Source organism: Staurois parvus, unplaced genomic scaffold (assembly GCF_062004578.1).
Source record: "Staurois parvus isolate SC_StPar_1 unplaced genomic scaffold, SC_StPar_1.0 ptg000258l, whole genome shotgun sequence".
NCBI lineage: Eukaryota > Metazoa > Chordata > Amphibia > Anura > Ranidae > Staurois > Staurois parvus.
Genome location: NW_028318054.1, coordinates 8,676,250 through 8,692,629, shown reverse-complemented (window position 1 = coordinate 8,692,629; position 16,380 = coordinate 8,676,250). Strand labels below are relative to the sequence as shown.

The window sequence follows — 16,380 nt, the reverse complement described above, 5'->3', positions numbered from 1 at the left end:
CGTTTTCCTGCAGCCTACAGGAAGACTGGACACTAGGCACAGAAAACTGTAAGCCAGCCGAAGGGAGGCTATAACCCCTTCCACCCCAACCCTGAGGGTGTGAGGATTTTATCTTGAGGCAACTCCTGCTGGCAGATTCAAGCTAGATGTTAAAAGCAGGGTCTGCCTTTTTGAAAAATTTACCCAATGTACCAACAATTGTTGAAATGCATTTAATATATTTTTTAATTGAAGCTTGCAGAGAGGCTGAGACAGCTGCCGGTCCAGGCATAGAGCCTGGACCAGCCCAGTGATGTCAAGAGCTTTAGCCCTACTTCTGATTTAAGTGGTGTAGGGCAGGAGATGGTCATGTTCAGAGCTTGAGCAAAATATTTTATTTAGAGATGCAAAAGAATTATGGATGGGGTTGTTGTGGTTTTTTTTTTTTTTTTTTTGTGGAATTGGGAAAAACATGCTAGTTCTTGTTCTTGCATAAAAGTTGCATATTGGAAGTTTCCAAGGCAAGATTATTCAATAGGTAAGGTTATCTGGTAGGACTTTCATGATGTGAAAAAAGATCCTTGGTAAAGGCAGGTGAAATTTTGCTTTTGCAAGCCTTAAGATCTTTTTTTATGGGAATTTTGTGTACAGTAAAAAAAAAAAAACCTCTGTGCAGCTCAAGGTTATCCTATGTGTCCATGCACATTAGGACGCTTAGAGGGAAATTTTAAGCTCTTTATTTAGAAGCAGAAAAAAATCCCCGTCTGGTTTGTGTTTTTAAGAGCAGTTTTCTGATAGATGGAAACACTATACACTAGTACCAAAAAAACTTCATTAGCATTTTGGTTTTCTGGCAAGAAGACTGGCTTTTTTTTTTTTTTTTTTTTAAACCAGTGTTCTTGGACCCTAAAAATCTATATAGTGGGTCCCCAGAGCAAACAACTACAGAAGAGAGGCACTTTTCAGTCGCAGTCAGTTTATTGTACACATTAGACCAGTGTGCTACATGCTTGAAATCAGTAGTATATGATTACTCTGAACTAGAAATAGCTGTTTTTTTTTTTTTTTTTTTTTTTTTAAGGTGAAAGTAATAAATTCTGCCTGGATACTTTTAAGTGTGGCTGGGGGTATTTTAACTGCTATTATTAGAATAATTTAGATATTCTAGTAATTTTATTGGAAGAAATCCTTCCAGTCCAGGAGAGACTATAAACTGTTTTGTATAGGATCAGCCTGATGTAAGCTTGAGTAGTTTTGTTTGTATATTCCATGGGTATTAAATTATTTTAGCCCTAACCAATCAAGGTAATAAAGATGATAATTTGCAAATTTTTTTTTTTTCTTTAACCATTTCAGCCTTGGAAAGTTTCCCCTCTTCCTGACCAGACCATTTTTGCTATTTGCCACTGCGACATGTCAACTGGTAATTGCGTGATCATGCAACGCTGCACCCAAACAAAATTGTTGTTTTTTTGGGTGTTTTTTGTTGTTTTACACATAGGTTTTCTTTTGGTGGTATATGATCACCACCGGGTATTTTTATTTTTTTGTGATCTAAATGAAAAAAGACCAAAAATTTTGAAAATATTTTCTTAACCACTTCCCACCCGCACTATAGCCGAAAGACGGCTACAGCATGGTTGTCTACTTCTTAGAGGGCACCCATGGATGTCCTCCCAGAACACACCTCCTGCAGGCCCCCAGCAGTGCGCGCCTGCTGCCGCCGGTCATCGCGGTGTCCTACAGACACAGCTGATCACGCGATACAATACACGGTGGCCTTTTACCACGTGATCAGCTGTGTCCAATGACACAGCAGATCACCGGGTAAATACAGTTGTCAGTTATCGGCAGCACTTTCCTCACGCTGTCACAGTGTGAGGAAAGTACTGCCGAGAACCGGCAATTGTCAGTGGAGGGATCGGCACTGATGATCAGTGCTGCCTGTAGCAATTGTGCATACAGATATGGACGTGGTCATCCATCTTGTTAAGGATCTTCCATCTTCAATCGTTTTCTACTCCCAAATCAGCTTTCCTCTTCCCCCCTCCCTCCCTCTCTGTTGAGTGACATGTGGTCTATTTGTTGCAGAGATCACAGGCAGCAAACTCATTGGGAGGGCGTCTTGGCTATAAAACCCCAGCGGAGCTGATGCCTGTTAGCTTCGCAATCTGGGATATCGTAAAACCATAAATCAAGCCCTCACGGAGCCTCAAAGACATTACAGGTAGTCGTAAAAACAGACTTACATTTAAAAACCCACTTTTCCATATAATTTTATATCTTCAAATAGGACATAATTACATAAACATGGCGCACATATTCGGACGGCTCACTTTAAGACAATTTGCCTGGTATATTACACCCCATAGCTGGCATATACAGGAGAACAGAAAATTATATCTCCTTAAACATCCAAGCAGGTATCTCATATTTCATATGTAGACGTTCAGCGGAAGATTCTGCGTATTAATCTACTTGTGGATAGAATGTTATATGTATCCAGGGTAAGTTATGAACCATAATATAAGCTAAGAGGGATTTTTGGTCATAGCTTGGGTCTCCGCCTGCCACACCCACCCAAATGAGCTGGTTGGTTCTCTGCTTCAGGGAGACATCCTGCTGAGTTCCTAGATAAAGACTTTGATGCTTGAAGTTAAGCCAAGCTGAGTTGAGCTAAGTTGAAGAATCTCCCTTTTAACATCAGAACTAACTTTGGGAGATAAGACCCTTTTTATCTCTTTGCTGTGCTATTGTTTCATGTATATATGTGTGTGTGTGTGTGTATATATACAGTCAGGTCCATAAATATTGGGACATCGACACAATTCTAACATGTTTGGCTCTATACACCACCACAATGGATTTGAAATGAAATGAAGATGTGCTTTAACTGCAGACTGTCAGCTTTAATTTGAGGGTATTTACATCCAAATCAGGTGAATGGTGTAGGAATAACAACAGTTTGCATATGTGCCTCCCGCTTGTTAAGGGACCAAAAGTAATGGGACAGAATAATAATCATAAATCAAACTTTCACTTTTTAATACTTGGTTGCAAATCCTTTGCAGTCAATTACAGCCTGAAGTCTGGAACGCATAGACATCACCAGACGCTGGGTTTCATCCCTGGTGATGCTCTGCCAGGCCTCTACTGCAACTGTCTTCAGTTCCTGCTTGTTCTTGGGGCATTTTCCCTTCAGTTTTGTCTTCAGCAAGTGAAATGCATGCTCAATCGGATTCAGGTCAGGTGATGGACTTAACCATTGCAGAACATTCCACTTCTTTCCCTTAAAAAACTCTTTGGTTGCTTTTGCAGTCTGCTTTGGGTCATTGTCCATCTGCACTGTGAAGCGGCGTCCAATGAGTTCTAAAGCATTTGGCTGAATATGAGCAGATAATATTCCCGAAACACTTCAGAATTCATTCGGCTGCTTCTGTCAGCAGTCACATCATCAATAAAAACAAGAGAACCAGTTCCATTGGCAGCCATACATGCCCACGCCATGACACTACCACCACCATGCTTCACTGATGAGGTGGTATGCTTAGGATCATGAGCAGTTCCTTTCCTTCTCCATACTCTTCTCTTCCCATCACTCTGGTACAAGTTGATCATGATCTCATCTGTCCATAGGGTGTTGTTCCAGAACTGTGAAGGCTTTTTTAGATGTCATTTGGCAAACTCTAATCTGGCCTTCCTGTTTTTGAGGCTCACCAATGGTTTCCATCTTGTGGTGAACCCTCTGTATTCACTCTGGTGAAGTCTTCTCTTGATTGTTGACTTTGACACACATACACCTACCTCCTGGAGAGTGTTCTTGATCTGGCCAACTGTTGTGAAGGGTGTTTTCTTCACCAGGGAAAGAATTCTTCGGTCATCCACCACAGTTGTTTTCTGTGGTCTTCCGGGTCTTTTGGAGTTGCTGAGCTCACCGGTGCGTTCCTTCTTTTTAAGAATGTTCCAAACAGTTGTTTTGGCCACGCCTAATGTTTTTGCTATCTCTCTGATGGGTTTGTTTTGTTTTTTTCAGCCTAATGATGGCTTGCTTCACTGATAGTGACAGCTCTTTGGATCTCATCTTGAGAGTTGACAGCAACAGATTCCAAATGCAAATAGCACACTTGAAATTAACTCTGGACCTTTTATCTGCTCATTGTAATTGGGATAATGAGGGAATAACACACACCTGGCCATGGAACAGCTGAGAAGTCAATTGTCCCATTACTTTTGGTCCCTTAACAAGTGGGAGGCACATATGCAAACTGTTGTCATTCCTACACCATTCACCTGATTTGGATGTAAATACCCTCAAATTAAAGCTGACAGTCTGCAGTTAAAGCACATCTTGTTCGTTTCATTTCAAATCCATTGTGGTGGTGTATAGAGCCAAACATGTTAGAATTGTGTCGATGTCCCAATATTTATGGACCTGACTGTGTATATATATATATATATATATATATATATATATATATATAACAGTTCAATATATATAACAGTTCAATAAATATATATGTGTGTGTGTGTATATAGGCTACATCTTTTTCTGTAAATATTTCTATTGCACCCTTTTGACCTTTTAGTAATCTTACTTTTTGAAAGTGTTGAACTGTTTCTAAAGCTCTTTAGTGCAAACTAAGCACCCCTGTCTCTGAAGAGCGCTACTGTGTGTGTGTTTTAAACTTCGGTATATCGCTGCCTACGGTGACAGTGGTATACCCACACTTATGCAAACATCATAGTGTTATTGCTGATATTGCCGTGTTTCCGCTTTCTCTGTACAAAAAGGTGGTGGCAGTGTGAAGGGTTAATTGCATAATTAACCTAACCCAGTAACAATCGCTCTCAGGCTGTTGGCACATAGGTTGTGGTCCATTAGTTGGAAAATATTTGTGCAGGGTGCAGCTGGGCGTGGCATTGTTACGCACGTGACAGCGCGGTTTTAGATTGGCCAGTCCTCCGGTCACGAGTTTGGTGAGAAGGGCTGGGGTCTGACGCTGCGATCGTCACACTGCCCACCTGTGCCCAGCAGTGCATCCAGTCAGTGCCACCCATCAGTGCTGCCTATCAGTGAAGGAGAAAAATTACCTGTTTGCAAAATTTTATAATAGAAACAAATTTTTTCCCCAATTTTTTTGCTCTTTTATTTTTTTTGCAAAAAATAAAAACCCCAGCAGTGATTAAATACCAACAAAAGAAAGCTCTATTTGTGTGTAAAAAAAAGAGAGCAAAATTTCATATGGGTACAGTGTTGCATGACTGCGCAATTGTCATTCAAAGCGCGAGAGCTCTGAAAGCTGAAAATTTGCCCTGGGTAGGAAGGGGGTATAAGTGCCCGGTTGGGAAGTGGTTAAATATCCATTAAACTCAAATTTAATCATCAATTTAGGCCAAAATGTATACTACATGTCTCTGGTTAAAGAAAAATTAAATAAAATTCCAAATACGTGTATATTGGTTTGTGTGAATGTTAGTGTCACAAACTATGGTGTGTGTGTATATATAAATGGAAAGTAGACACCTGAAGGAGTTTGCTGAGGGGCATGTTGAGTCCATGGGAGATTTTACTTTTTCCCGCAAATTTTTGAAAAATTACTTTTTTTTTTTATGCAAAGTTGTCACTTAAATATGTTGCTCACACATGCCATGGGTATATGTGAACAAGATTCAGGAGGGCAGTGTTTTCAACATGAAACCAAAATCAAGAACACGGGAACATGACCTTAACCCCTTGACGTTGACGTCACACAAATATATGCAGCCTCACAGAACTGGGCTTTTTTTCTTTGGGACCGTATATTTGAGTACCTGTCTCTGTGCTGGGAGTGCACAGCACACACCTAGCACAAAGACCGGGGTGTCACTGAGCGCCTCGGGTTCCGTTCTAGTGATCGGGACTCCCTATTCTGGATCACATGATCGCTGTGATAACCTCTGATTGGCTATCACAGTGATCAGTCACTGTGAAGCCTGCCTCCCTTGTTTTTTTTTTTTTTCTCTGAATGGAGGAGAGAGATACATTGTATCTTTGTTTTTTTTTTTGTTTTTTTTTTCCCTCTCTCTGCTTGCATAGAGGGGGAAAAAAAAAAAAAAAAGTTTGATCTAATTAAGTGTTTGGGTCAGGGACAAAGGTCAGACCTTTTTTTTCTCTTTTAGTGTCGGTATGTTTTAGGTAAAAAAAAAACACATTTATTTTGGGTTGTTCTTTGGTGGCAGGTTATGGTCGTAACAAGAAACACACAGCTAAATTAAAATTTTTTTTTTTTTTTTTTACTATTTTGGGTCAGTTTTCCTTTGATACAAAAACGTTAAGGAGATATCTATTACCATTTATCACTAAGTGAAAGCCCAATTTTTCCTGACAAAAACTGGGTATAATTCAGCTGGATGTACAAAGTAGTTGTGATATGTACGGTTTTATTAACACATGCCACAATTGTAAAATTTTACTTGGGCTTTAAGATTTGTTTTACCTTTAGGCGTGAAGGGGTTAAACTAACTGGAGGAAAGTTCAAAACTAATCTCAGAAAGCATTTTAACTGAAAGAGTAGTTGATGCTTGAAATAAACTTCCAGCAGAGAGTAAGCCAGTCAGTAGTAAATAGCTTCAAACATGCTTGAAACAACTCAGACAAAAAGTTAACTGGTCTCTGATCAGCTGTAAGGTCAGCTGCGCAAGCACTGGCTGCATTCTCGGGTTCCCCGGTGGGATGGGAGAGCGAGCCTGAGAAAGCCTTGGGGGTGGGAAACATCTCATCCCACAGATTGTAAAAGTAATCCAGTGGCTAGGATTGCTTCTACATTGAAGCTTACCACCAGCTGAAAATAATGGTACATCATCCTGGTATAACCACTCAGTCCAGCGACGTACCAATATTTTGCTGGTCCTTGTTTGGTATAGTGTTTTTTTTTTTTTTTTTCTTTCATGAGCGTCATCACTGAAATGCATGAACCGCATTATCGTCTCATATCTATGCCTGGCCATGGCAGCAGAGAACATACGCTGAATCGGGTCTGTGGACAAATATGACTACAATTCATTTTTTTTTTTTTTATGCCCGTTTTGAGGGTTGTGCTCAAAAAAAGTTTTAAATTCAGAAACTGTGATAGGTTTCCATTATCATTGTCTGGCAAGAGCTGAATTTGGTTGGATGGCGATGTAGTGCTATGCATAGAAATTGCTTTGGCCCACAATCAATTCATACAAATCTTTCGTGGAAACCGTTGGAGGGGCCGATCGTGCTAACACACTACATTATACTAAGGGGGCAGTAGTATAGTTCTGTTTTGTGATAAATATACTTATCCGTACAAACATTATACCAGTAACGATGGCGATCAGTGACCTATAGTGTGGCTGCAATCTAATGCTAGCTCAGAGCTCGACAATTCCAAGGGGCCAGGTCGCCATGGCGAGCAGAAACCACATCCTAGTGCCTGCGCCCACACTGCTCTATTCTCCCCACGTCCTCAGCCGGCTCCTCTCCCCCGCCCCACAGAATGATGAAGAAGAGTTCTGCACAGCCTGCACTCCGCCTCCAGAGCTTATGGAGTGGAAAAGTGACCTCCCACACCAACCACCCCATCCACCCAACGGAGCTCATCAATGCCGCTTTCAACTACAGTGGCGCTCCCTACCAGAGGACCTGAGTCACCAGGGCCACCGAGTCCCACCACCTGTGTGATAGCGGACAGCCCCATGTCTAGCACAAATGAAGTTTTGTTTTTGGTTTTCTGTGTAATGGCCTGTAATCATGTTGACTTCTCAGTAGTGCAGGCCTGTTATGTGTTGCAATGTTGTTCACACATACTATACTTATGACTCAGAAATGTACCTTCCCCTAGACACGCTACAAATTATGGTGCCTGGGTTGCATCCTTAGAGTTTGATGTAAGGGTTCAGTCATTTACTTGTGCTGCATTATAAAATGCCAAATACAAATTTTTTTATTGCTTTTATACTATACTGTATGGAGTTCAGCTTTTTTTGAAATTTAAAAATGTTTGCGTTATTGCTAGCTTACGATGTGAATGGTCACTGGTCCACTGGGTTTATGAAATTACTAAAGGAAAGTACCTTCAAAGTGGAGCCATATAGTTTTAACATTTGAAATCTGTTTTTGTGCACTCCCAAAAGTAATTTTGTTCTGGTACTTCAGATCCTTTCATATCCATCTTCTAGTTTGAAGATGAAAAAAAAAAAAAAATCATATTGCTAGTAATCAGCCATGGTATGTTCTGTAAAAAGTGGTTTAGCTGTTGATATATCGATATTAGTTATGCAAATGTAGTTTTGACTAATAGTTCCAATTGCCTTCCTGAAGATGATGTATTGTGTTGCGCTGCCTGTAGCTGCAGTAATCTTTCAGCGGTGGCAGTGCAATTGCTGCATTTTATAAAGGTCTGAACAGAGCTGAAGCAAGGTTGAACAGGACAGACTTTGATATCACCATTTAAAATTAGCTTTAATAAATGTAAAGGTTCGAGTTTTCTAAAAATGAAAATCTTTCTGTGCAATGTTTAATATTTGGGATGAATGCAAAAGATAAATGGAATTTTTATATTTGTGATGAGAAGAAAATATGAGAAATGTGTGTGTTTTGTACTATAAATGTAATATTCTAATTTTAAATTTATATACTTTTATTTTTGGTAAGTTTTTTTTTTTTTTTTTTTTTTTTTTTTTTTTTCCTCCTTCATGGGAATGATGGAATTCCAGGCAAACCACTTAATACATGAATTTTGTATACATGAATACATAAATATGAATTAGCTGTTTTTATTTGTCAGTTTTATAATATGTAATTCCTGTCTTTTGAGGTGCATATTTCTGTATTACAGGGATAATGACTCCACTCTTTCCTCGCTTATCTGTATAGCTTCTTTTGTTGCCATCTTGCTTTTTGGTTAATGAATGAGCGGTGCCTTGATGCTTTTCATTGTCCAGTTAGCAGACTGAGGATAGAGAGGTGACATGGGAAAGCAGCCTGGCTGAGCAGTTTGGCAGAGGTATTTAATTTAAAAAAAAATAGGTTGTACAGATTAAAATTTGTGGCTGCGAAATACACTCCATGCATATGCCTCAATTCTGTATTTACTCTAGCTGTTTACTTGGAGCTCTACTTCCAAACCATTTTTGTTAACCTAGTGTTTTTCAACCCTTGGGCAAAGACTTAAAGTTTACCTTTGGGAACATGTTGCATGTTCCACCCCCCGGATTCCCTTCTTCCCTGTGACAGCAGGCCAGGGATCTTCCTGCACCTGCTGTCGGAATTTGAAAACAATATGGCTCTGCTGTGCTGCGCCCACACGGCCACATCATTCAGAGTTCTTTGAGTGGGCTACAAGTACTTGACAGCCTTTGCAGCTGATTGCTTGTATTTCTCAATGGATTATGAGAGTGCTGGTGATCATCCTTTTATAGTTCGATTCTTCTTGGACTGGAGTAACTGCTTGACCTGATTGGATGTATGGGCCGACAGCTAGGCTGAGTCTGCAGGAGCCTGACATTGCAGCGGTGGTGCAATGCTTTACAGGCTGCTAAGGGAAAAAAAAAAAAAGTACATTTATTATTTTTGTTTTTAACCTCTTGCCGCCCAGCCAACGGCCGAATGGCGGCCGGCAAAATCCCTCAGCATTCCGGGTGGACGTCGTCCTGGGCATGCGCAGTTTGTGCGCCTGCAGAGCCACGCAGCGGCGCGATCTGTCACCGGCCGTGTACCTCGGACACGGCCAATGACAGATCTGAGTACCGGCCCCGTTGCTGATACCATGTGACCTGCTGTGACCAATCACATGACCGTTGTATACAATGCATGGCTTCATTCATGCCATCCATTATATACTAGTGTGCCTAGCTGTGAATGGTCACAGCGATCACATGTACAAGCTGGGCCAATCACAGCCCAGCTGTGTCATGTGATTAGCCATGGCCATATCACAGCGAAGCGCAAAAAAAAAAAAGCCCTGAATGAATCGATGTCATACAGGTAAATGCTTGATTATAGCAAAGTAATTCTTTGCTATAAGCAAATTGTGTAAAAAAAAAAAAAATACTGATCACTTCCCCAAAGTAGTACAATGTTACTATGGTAACATTGTACTACTTTGGTCAAAGTGAAATATGAACAAAAAAAATCTTAAAATGAAAAAAAAGTAATAAATAAAAAAATTAATTTTTTTTTCCATACTGTCACCAGTCAGTGTCCCTGATCACCGCCATGCCAGTTATATGATGACTCTGTACTGCACTGGTGACAGTATGTAAAAAATGTGAAAATTATAATTTTTTTCATTTTCCGAAAGATTCTAGCAAAAAAAATACAACTTCAAAAAAATCGCCATGCTTCTTATGACGTACGTTGGACTGTCTACTTTTGCAAAAAGGGGTCATTTGGGGGATATCTGTACTGTTCTGACATTCTTGGACCTCAAGAAATTAGGTTGGCTGTCAGTACTTCAGGATTGAACAATTTTCAGATCTATACCATAGTTTGTGAACTCTATAACTTTCCTACAAACTAAAAAATACATCCTAATTTGGGTTATTTTCACTAAAGACATGTAGCAGAATACATCTTGGCCTAAATTTATGAAGAACAATTATTTATTTGCAAACTTTTATAACAAACAAAGAAAAACGTGTGTTTTTTTCAAACTTTTGGTCTTTTTTTGTTAATTTAGCAAAAAATAAAAACCCCAGTGGTGATTAAATACCACCAAAAGAAAGCTCTAGTTGTGTGAAGAAAATGATAAAATTTTTAGTTTGGGTACAATGTTGTATGACTGTGCAATTGTCATTCAAAAGTCTGAGAGCGCTGAGACCTGAAAAATGGCCTGGGAGGGAAGGGGGTAAAAGTGCCCGGTATGGAAATGGTTAAAAGGTCAACATATCGTTTAAGGTGCATCTGTGGTCAAAATGTAAAATCATTTATATTTACATTGTATTTCAATTATTTCTAACCACCTTCTGTTAATCTGAACAATCTTGAAATTTGTGAACTTTGTGAAGCATCCCACACATTTACTTCCTAGGATAACGGCTCACTTTTATGAATTTCATCTTTGTTTTTAGCAGTTTGCCTGGAGTTCAGCTTTAAACTTGATCACTTGGTGCTCAGAGGGTTTACTTTTACCAAAAAAAAATACCTTTTGCCTATAAATAAAAACTGCAGATTTGACTAAAGTTGTAGAATACCCATGCTAAAGGTCCCATTTGCATACTTCCTGAAGCCTGGCCGAAGAACTCCCAGAGACTGCATCATCCCATCCTGTCTTGTTGCTAGGATACTTCTAGCCGTTACTGCTCACCCCCATCATCGCAGGAATGAACTCTCACACTGCCACACATGTGGTCCACTATTTGTGAGGGAGTTTGAATCTGATGACATTGTATTAGCAGCAAGGCGGGACTGGACGATGTCATCTCTGGGCTTTTTTTGGCCAGGCTTTGGAAGGTTCATAAATGACATATACCTTTTAGCAAGAAACAATCACGTCAAGCACCTTTAGCAAGGGCATTATCCAGCTTTAGTACACAAAAGTACACACAAAAGCCTGTAGATTTAGCCAGAAATCCTGCAGACTGTGCTGTATAGAACGGTCTCTCTTTTAGGCTACTTTCACACTGACCCACCGCGAAAACGCATAGGTGTTTTTGCTGTGCTTTCTGAGCATTTTTAAAGGACACATGACTTAAAAACTGCACCAAAAATGCTTCTCAGAGGCGATTTTCAGGCGTTTTTCATTGGTTTCACTGGGAAGAGGCATTTTTGGGGCGTCTTTTTTTTTTTTTTTTTTTTTTTTTTTTAACTCGCCAAACATGCCCCAAAGATGCTGCAAAGAAGAGTTTTTACACCGCACCACAAGCACAAAACCTCAGTGTGAAAACATACATAGAGAAGCGTTTTTCTTGAGCACTTCAGGTTCTTGTGTCTTTTTTTTTTTACGCAAAAACGCTTCAAAAACTCTTCAGTGTGAAAGTAGCCTTATTGAAATCTCGAGCAGTGTTTTTAGCCCTGCCTAAGCTCTTCCTTGCTAGACTACAGGACTGCTTCCTTTTTCTCAATACCAAGGAAGGGGTGTGCTGTAGTCCAGGAGAACCCCAGCAGGGATAACGCAGCTTGAGATTTCAATGCAGCAGACTGTTGTCCACTCTCTATAGCAGTGCTTCTCTAATAATGGGGCGCGCAAGGCTCCGTCAAGGGGGGCGTGTCGCCGCCCCCCCCTTCCGACAGAAGGGACACTGAGTACAGGGGTGGGCAGAGGGCTGCTGTCTCTTACCTGGCTCCCACGATGATCCATCCAGGAAGCGCTGCTCCTTCCGTCACTCTGGCCACTCCCTCACTCCTGCCGCTCGGCTCCGCCTCCTCACCGGTGATTGGCCGCCAGAACTGTAGCTCAGGAAAGGTACACAGGCGGCCAATCACGGGTGAGGAGGTGGAGCCGAGCGGACCCGTGAAAATCGAGTGAGGGAAAAGCCGGTAAGTGTGCAGAGGTGCTGCTGCAACCACATATGCTGGCTGCAGCAGCACCATACTGCAACAGGGGTCAGCAAGTGTCATTGGTGTCAGTGGGAGGAATAGTGCCGCATCATTGGTGTCACTGATACTAATGATGGGGCATTATTCCTCCCACTGACACCAACGATGGGGCACTATTCCTCCCACTGACACCAATGATGGGGCACTATTCCTCCCACTGACACCAATGATGGGGCACTATTCCTCCCACTGACACCAATGATGGGGCACTATTCCTCCCACTGACACCAACGATGGGGCACTATTCCTCCCCCCCCACTGACACCAACGATGGGGCACTATTCCTCTCCCCACTGACAGGGTACTATTCCTCCCACTGACACCAATGTTGGGACACTATTCCCCCCACTGATATCAATGATGGGGCACTATTCCTCCCACTGACACCAATGATGGGACGCTATTCCCCCCACTGATACCAATGACGGGACGCTATTCCTCCCACTGACACCAATGATGGGACGCTATTCCTCCCACTGACACCAATGATGGGGCGCCAATGATTAGGTCCTAAGTAAATGTTGGTGATCGGTTTGAATTCATTATTATTTGATTTTATGTATTTTTTCAGTATCATATGGTTTGACATGTCCAATCAAAAAATGTTTATAGTTTAATTAAGGATTTAATTTTTTTTGAATTTCTAATGCACTTTAAATCTTTTCTGCTACAGTTAATAAAGCTATTCTTTGTTGTAAATTGATCCACATTTCTTTCTTTTTTTATTCTCTTATACGTTAATAAGGATACAGTGTTATGCAGAGGTGTACTTATAACAATTTTTTAGACAAATGATAGTATTTACAGTCGCGTGGGGGGCGCGAAATGTTTTCTTCTTCCTAGGGGGGGATGACAGAAAATAATTGAGAAGCACTGCTTTATAGGAAGTTAAAAGGTCATTGCATATTTTGGAAAATCAATTATGTGCTCATTTAGACAATTGTATAATAGAGGCAGCTAGAATCTGGGACAGCTGTGCATAGTGACCAGTCAGCTTCTGTCTTTCATTTTCAAAGCTTAACTGAACAAGCTGAAGATAGAATCTAGAGCAGTTGTGCATGGCAACCAGTCAGCTTTTGTCTGCTCCAGTTTTGATAATTCCCCTCATTGTACCTTGTTATGTACTACAGTCTGTGTTCACTTTAGTGACATAAAGTGAAATCTTGATAGTAATGGCTGCATGTGTTTACAGAAACAGAACACCAAAAGTATGTGATTTGGGTACATTTCCAGGAAAAAAGTAATCTTACATGTTTTCTGTTTACTAGATACCAGTTTTTGGAAGAGGCATTTCAGAACCAGAAGGGTGCTATTGAAAACCTTTTGGCAAAGCTCCTGGAGAAGAAAAATTATGTGCATTTTGCTGCTACTCAGGTTCAGAACAGGTAGACTTTTCTTGTGTTCTTGGAATCTTGTAATGGCTTCTGTACGTGTTCAACAGGTTACATGCCTGACATGTAGATTTCTGTATGCAATATGTAAATATACCACATGGTTCAAGTTGCTGACCCATATAAAAGCACGTTAATTTTCAGAAAGCCTTCCTGAAAATCCTGTTGCTAAAATGGTGCATTTAAAGTGTAACAATGCGCAAAGTAAAAAAAAGAACTGCATATATTTTGCAGTCTCACTTTTTTTGCAGCGTATTTTTGGTTTTGGGTTCCCCTGCAACTGGGTTTTATTATCTGTTGATCCTGCATTAGATCTGTTCTATTTCTACAATAGCAATCAAGTAAAATAAGAGAAAAAAAAAGTATTTAAAAGAGGGCTGCAACTCACGTTGCCCTGCACACATGCGCAAACTCATGTTCTGGGTGTGCACACGTATGTAATCCATGGTTGCACCACACGTGACACGTCGCTACAAACAATGGAGCGAGAACAATAATTCTAGTACAAGAGCTCCTGTTTAACCCTAAGCTGTAAAAGCTTTTAAAGCGCCACCTATGGAGATTTTTGGGCACCATAGTTTTTTGCGATATCATGGGTGCACACAATTTTAAGACTTGTCATGTTTGGTATCTATTTTCTCAGCAGAAGCTAATCTTTTATAGTTGAACAATAATGTGTAGTATATTGTGTGTGTGCTTGCACTAAAATTTATTATATATATATATATATATATATATATATATATATATATATATATATATAAATTTATTTTTTTTTTTCCCTGAAAGTTTACATTTAAAGTGTTACTAAACCCAGGACCCTGCATTCAGTATATCTGGTCTCCCACAGTACACACAACATGAAAATTATTTTAGTAAATATAAACTGCTAAATTCCTTTTCTCATCAGCAGTAAAAGCAGTCTTGTGATTTCCATCAGTGTCCTGCAGAGCTCTGGTCAAAGTTTGTAGGTTGAGTTTTCATTCTCCTCTATGCAGCTGCAGGACCCCTGACCCTCTGTCTGGACAGTGCTGATTGGCCCTGTGGTGCACTCTCCCAAGAAGGAGAAAAAAACTATAGCAATACATGTGCAACTTGCCCCCAAGGCTCTATTGTCAGCAGATGGATTAGGGACAGTAGAAGGGGAGGATCAAAAAAGGAGCAACCTTTTAATACAATGCGGAGGATTAACCGCTTAGGTTCCACAGTTAGTATAACAAGCATGCTTTACTGCATATACAGACTGATTTTGCTGTTGTGGGTTTAGTAACACTTTAATAAACAGTTGCACAAATATCATGTGACATAGAAATTTGCAACTATCATCTTTTTATTCTACAGAGCCTCTGCTTTCAGAAAATGTATGTTCTGGGGGTTTAAGTAATTGTATTGGCAAAACTAAAGCAATTTATTTTTTCACTTTTTGAACACATGTAAAAATCTGCAGAGACAAACTGCAAGAGCCCTCCCAGGGCTGTCATTGGCTGCCGAAGATATCAATCACTAGGACCCTTTCAGCAATTCATGGCCGGGACTGTGTGATCGGTGAAGCAGCTGATGCCAGAGATCTGTGTAAACAAAACAGATCTTTCTCCTGTCAGCAGGGACATGCTGCTTTCTATCTCTCTGCAAAATAGAGAGATAAAAAGCAGTATGTCGCCTAGTAAAACAGCACACATTAAGCACAAAACAGTACACCGTTAACCCTTTGATCGCCCCAGATGTTAACCACTTCCTGCTCAGTGTCAGTACAGTTAGTGCTTTTTAGCAGAACTGATCACTGTATTAGTGTCACTGGAGATGTCAGTGGCAGTTCCCACCCAGTGTCATTTAGCGTTAGTGTCCGCTGCAGTTCTGCCGTTACTAGTATAAAAAAAAAAGTAAAAATTCCAGTATATATACCACCATTTGTAGATTCTATAACTTTCACATAAACCAATTAATATACACTTATTGGAAGTTTTTTTTTTTTTTTTAACCAAAGACGTAGCAGATTACATTTTGGCCTAAATTTATGAAGGATTTTTTTTTTTTTAAATGTTTTATAGCAAAACGTCAAAATACATGGGTGTGAAAACATGTACAGTAGTTTTCTTTCAATGCCATTCAAGTTTCTCCTTTCTTCATAAATACTAGAATGCCTTGTCTTGTACCTAAACATTTTATTTATTTTAAGAAACAAGTCTGTGCCAGTTATCTCGAAAAGATTCAATATTTTCCTTTCTTGTATTTGACAGGATAAAAGAAGTGAATGAAACGAATAAACGAGTGGAACAGGAAATTAAAGTGGCTATCTTTACCTTAATAAATGAAATTAATAAAAAGGGTAAATCTCTTCTGCAACAGTTGGAGGTAAGATAAAGGTTTCTTTTTGCTCTTTTCACTTTTGTCTGATTAAAATATTGGTCAACTTTGATAGGTACTTAGTAATGCCGTTATAGCTTTATTATATTATAGCTTTATAGT

General features: G+C 40.0%; 1 protein-coding gene across 2 annotated transcripts in view; it reads left to right on the top strand.

Moving 5' to 3' along the window:
- The window catches only part of TRIM33 (tripartite motif containing 33), a 214,152-nt gene that overhangs the window by 130,644 nt on the left and 67,128 nt on the right, over positions 1-16,380 (top strand). For both annotated transcript variants that reach the window (XM_089681085.1, XM_089681084.1), the window contains exons 5-6: positions 13,792-13,908; positions 16,152-16,266. In XM_089681085.1, the coding sequence (XP_089537211.1) occupies positions 13,792-13,908; positions 16,152-16,266 (232 nt within the window). The remainder of the gene's footprint in view (positions 1-13,791; positions 13,909-16,151; positions 16,267-16,380) is intronic.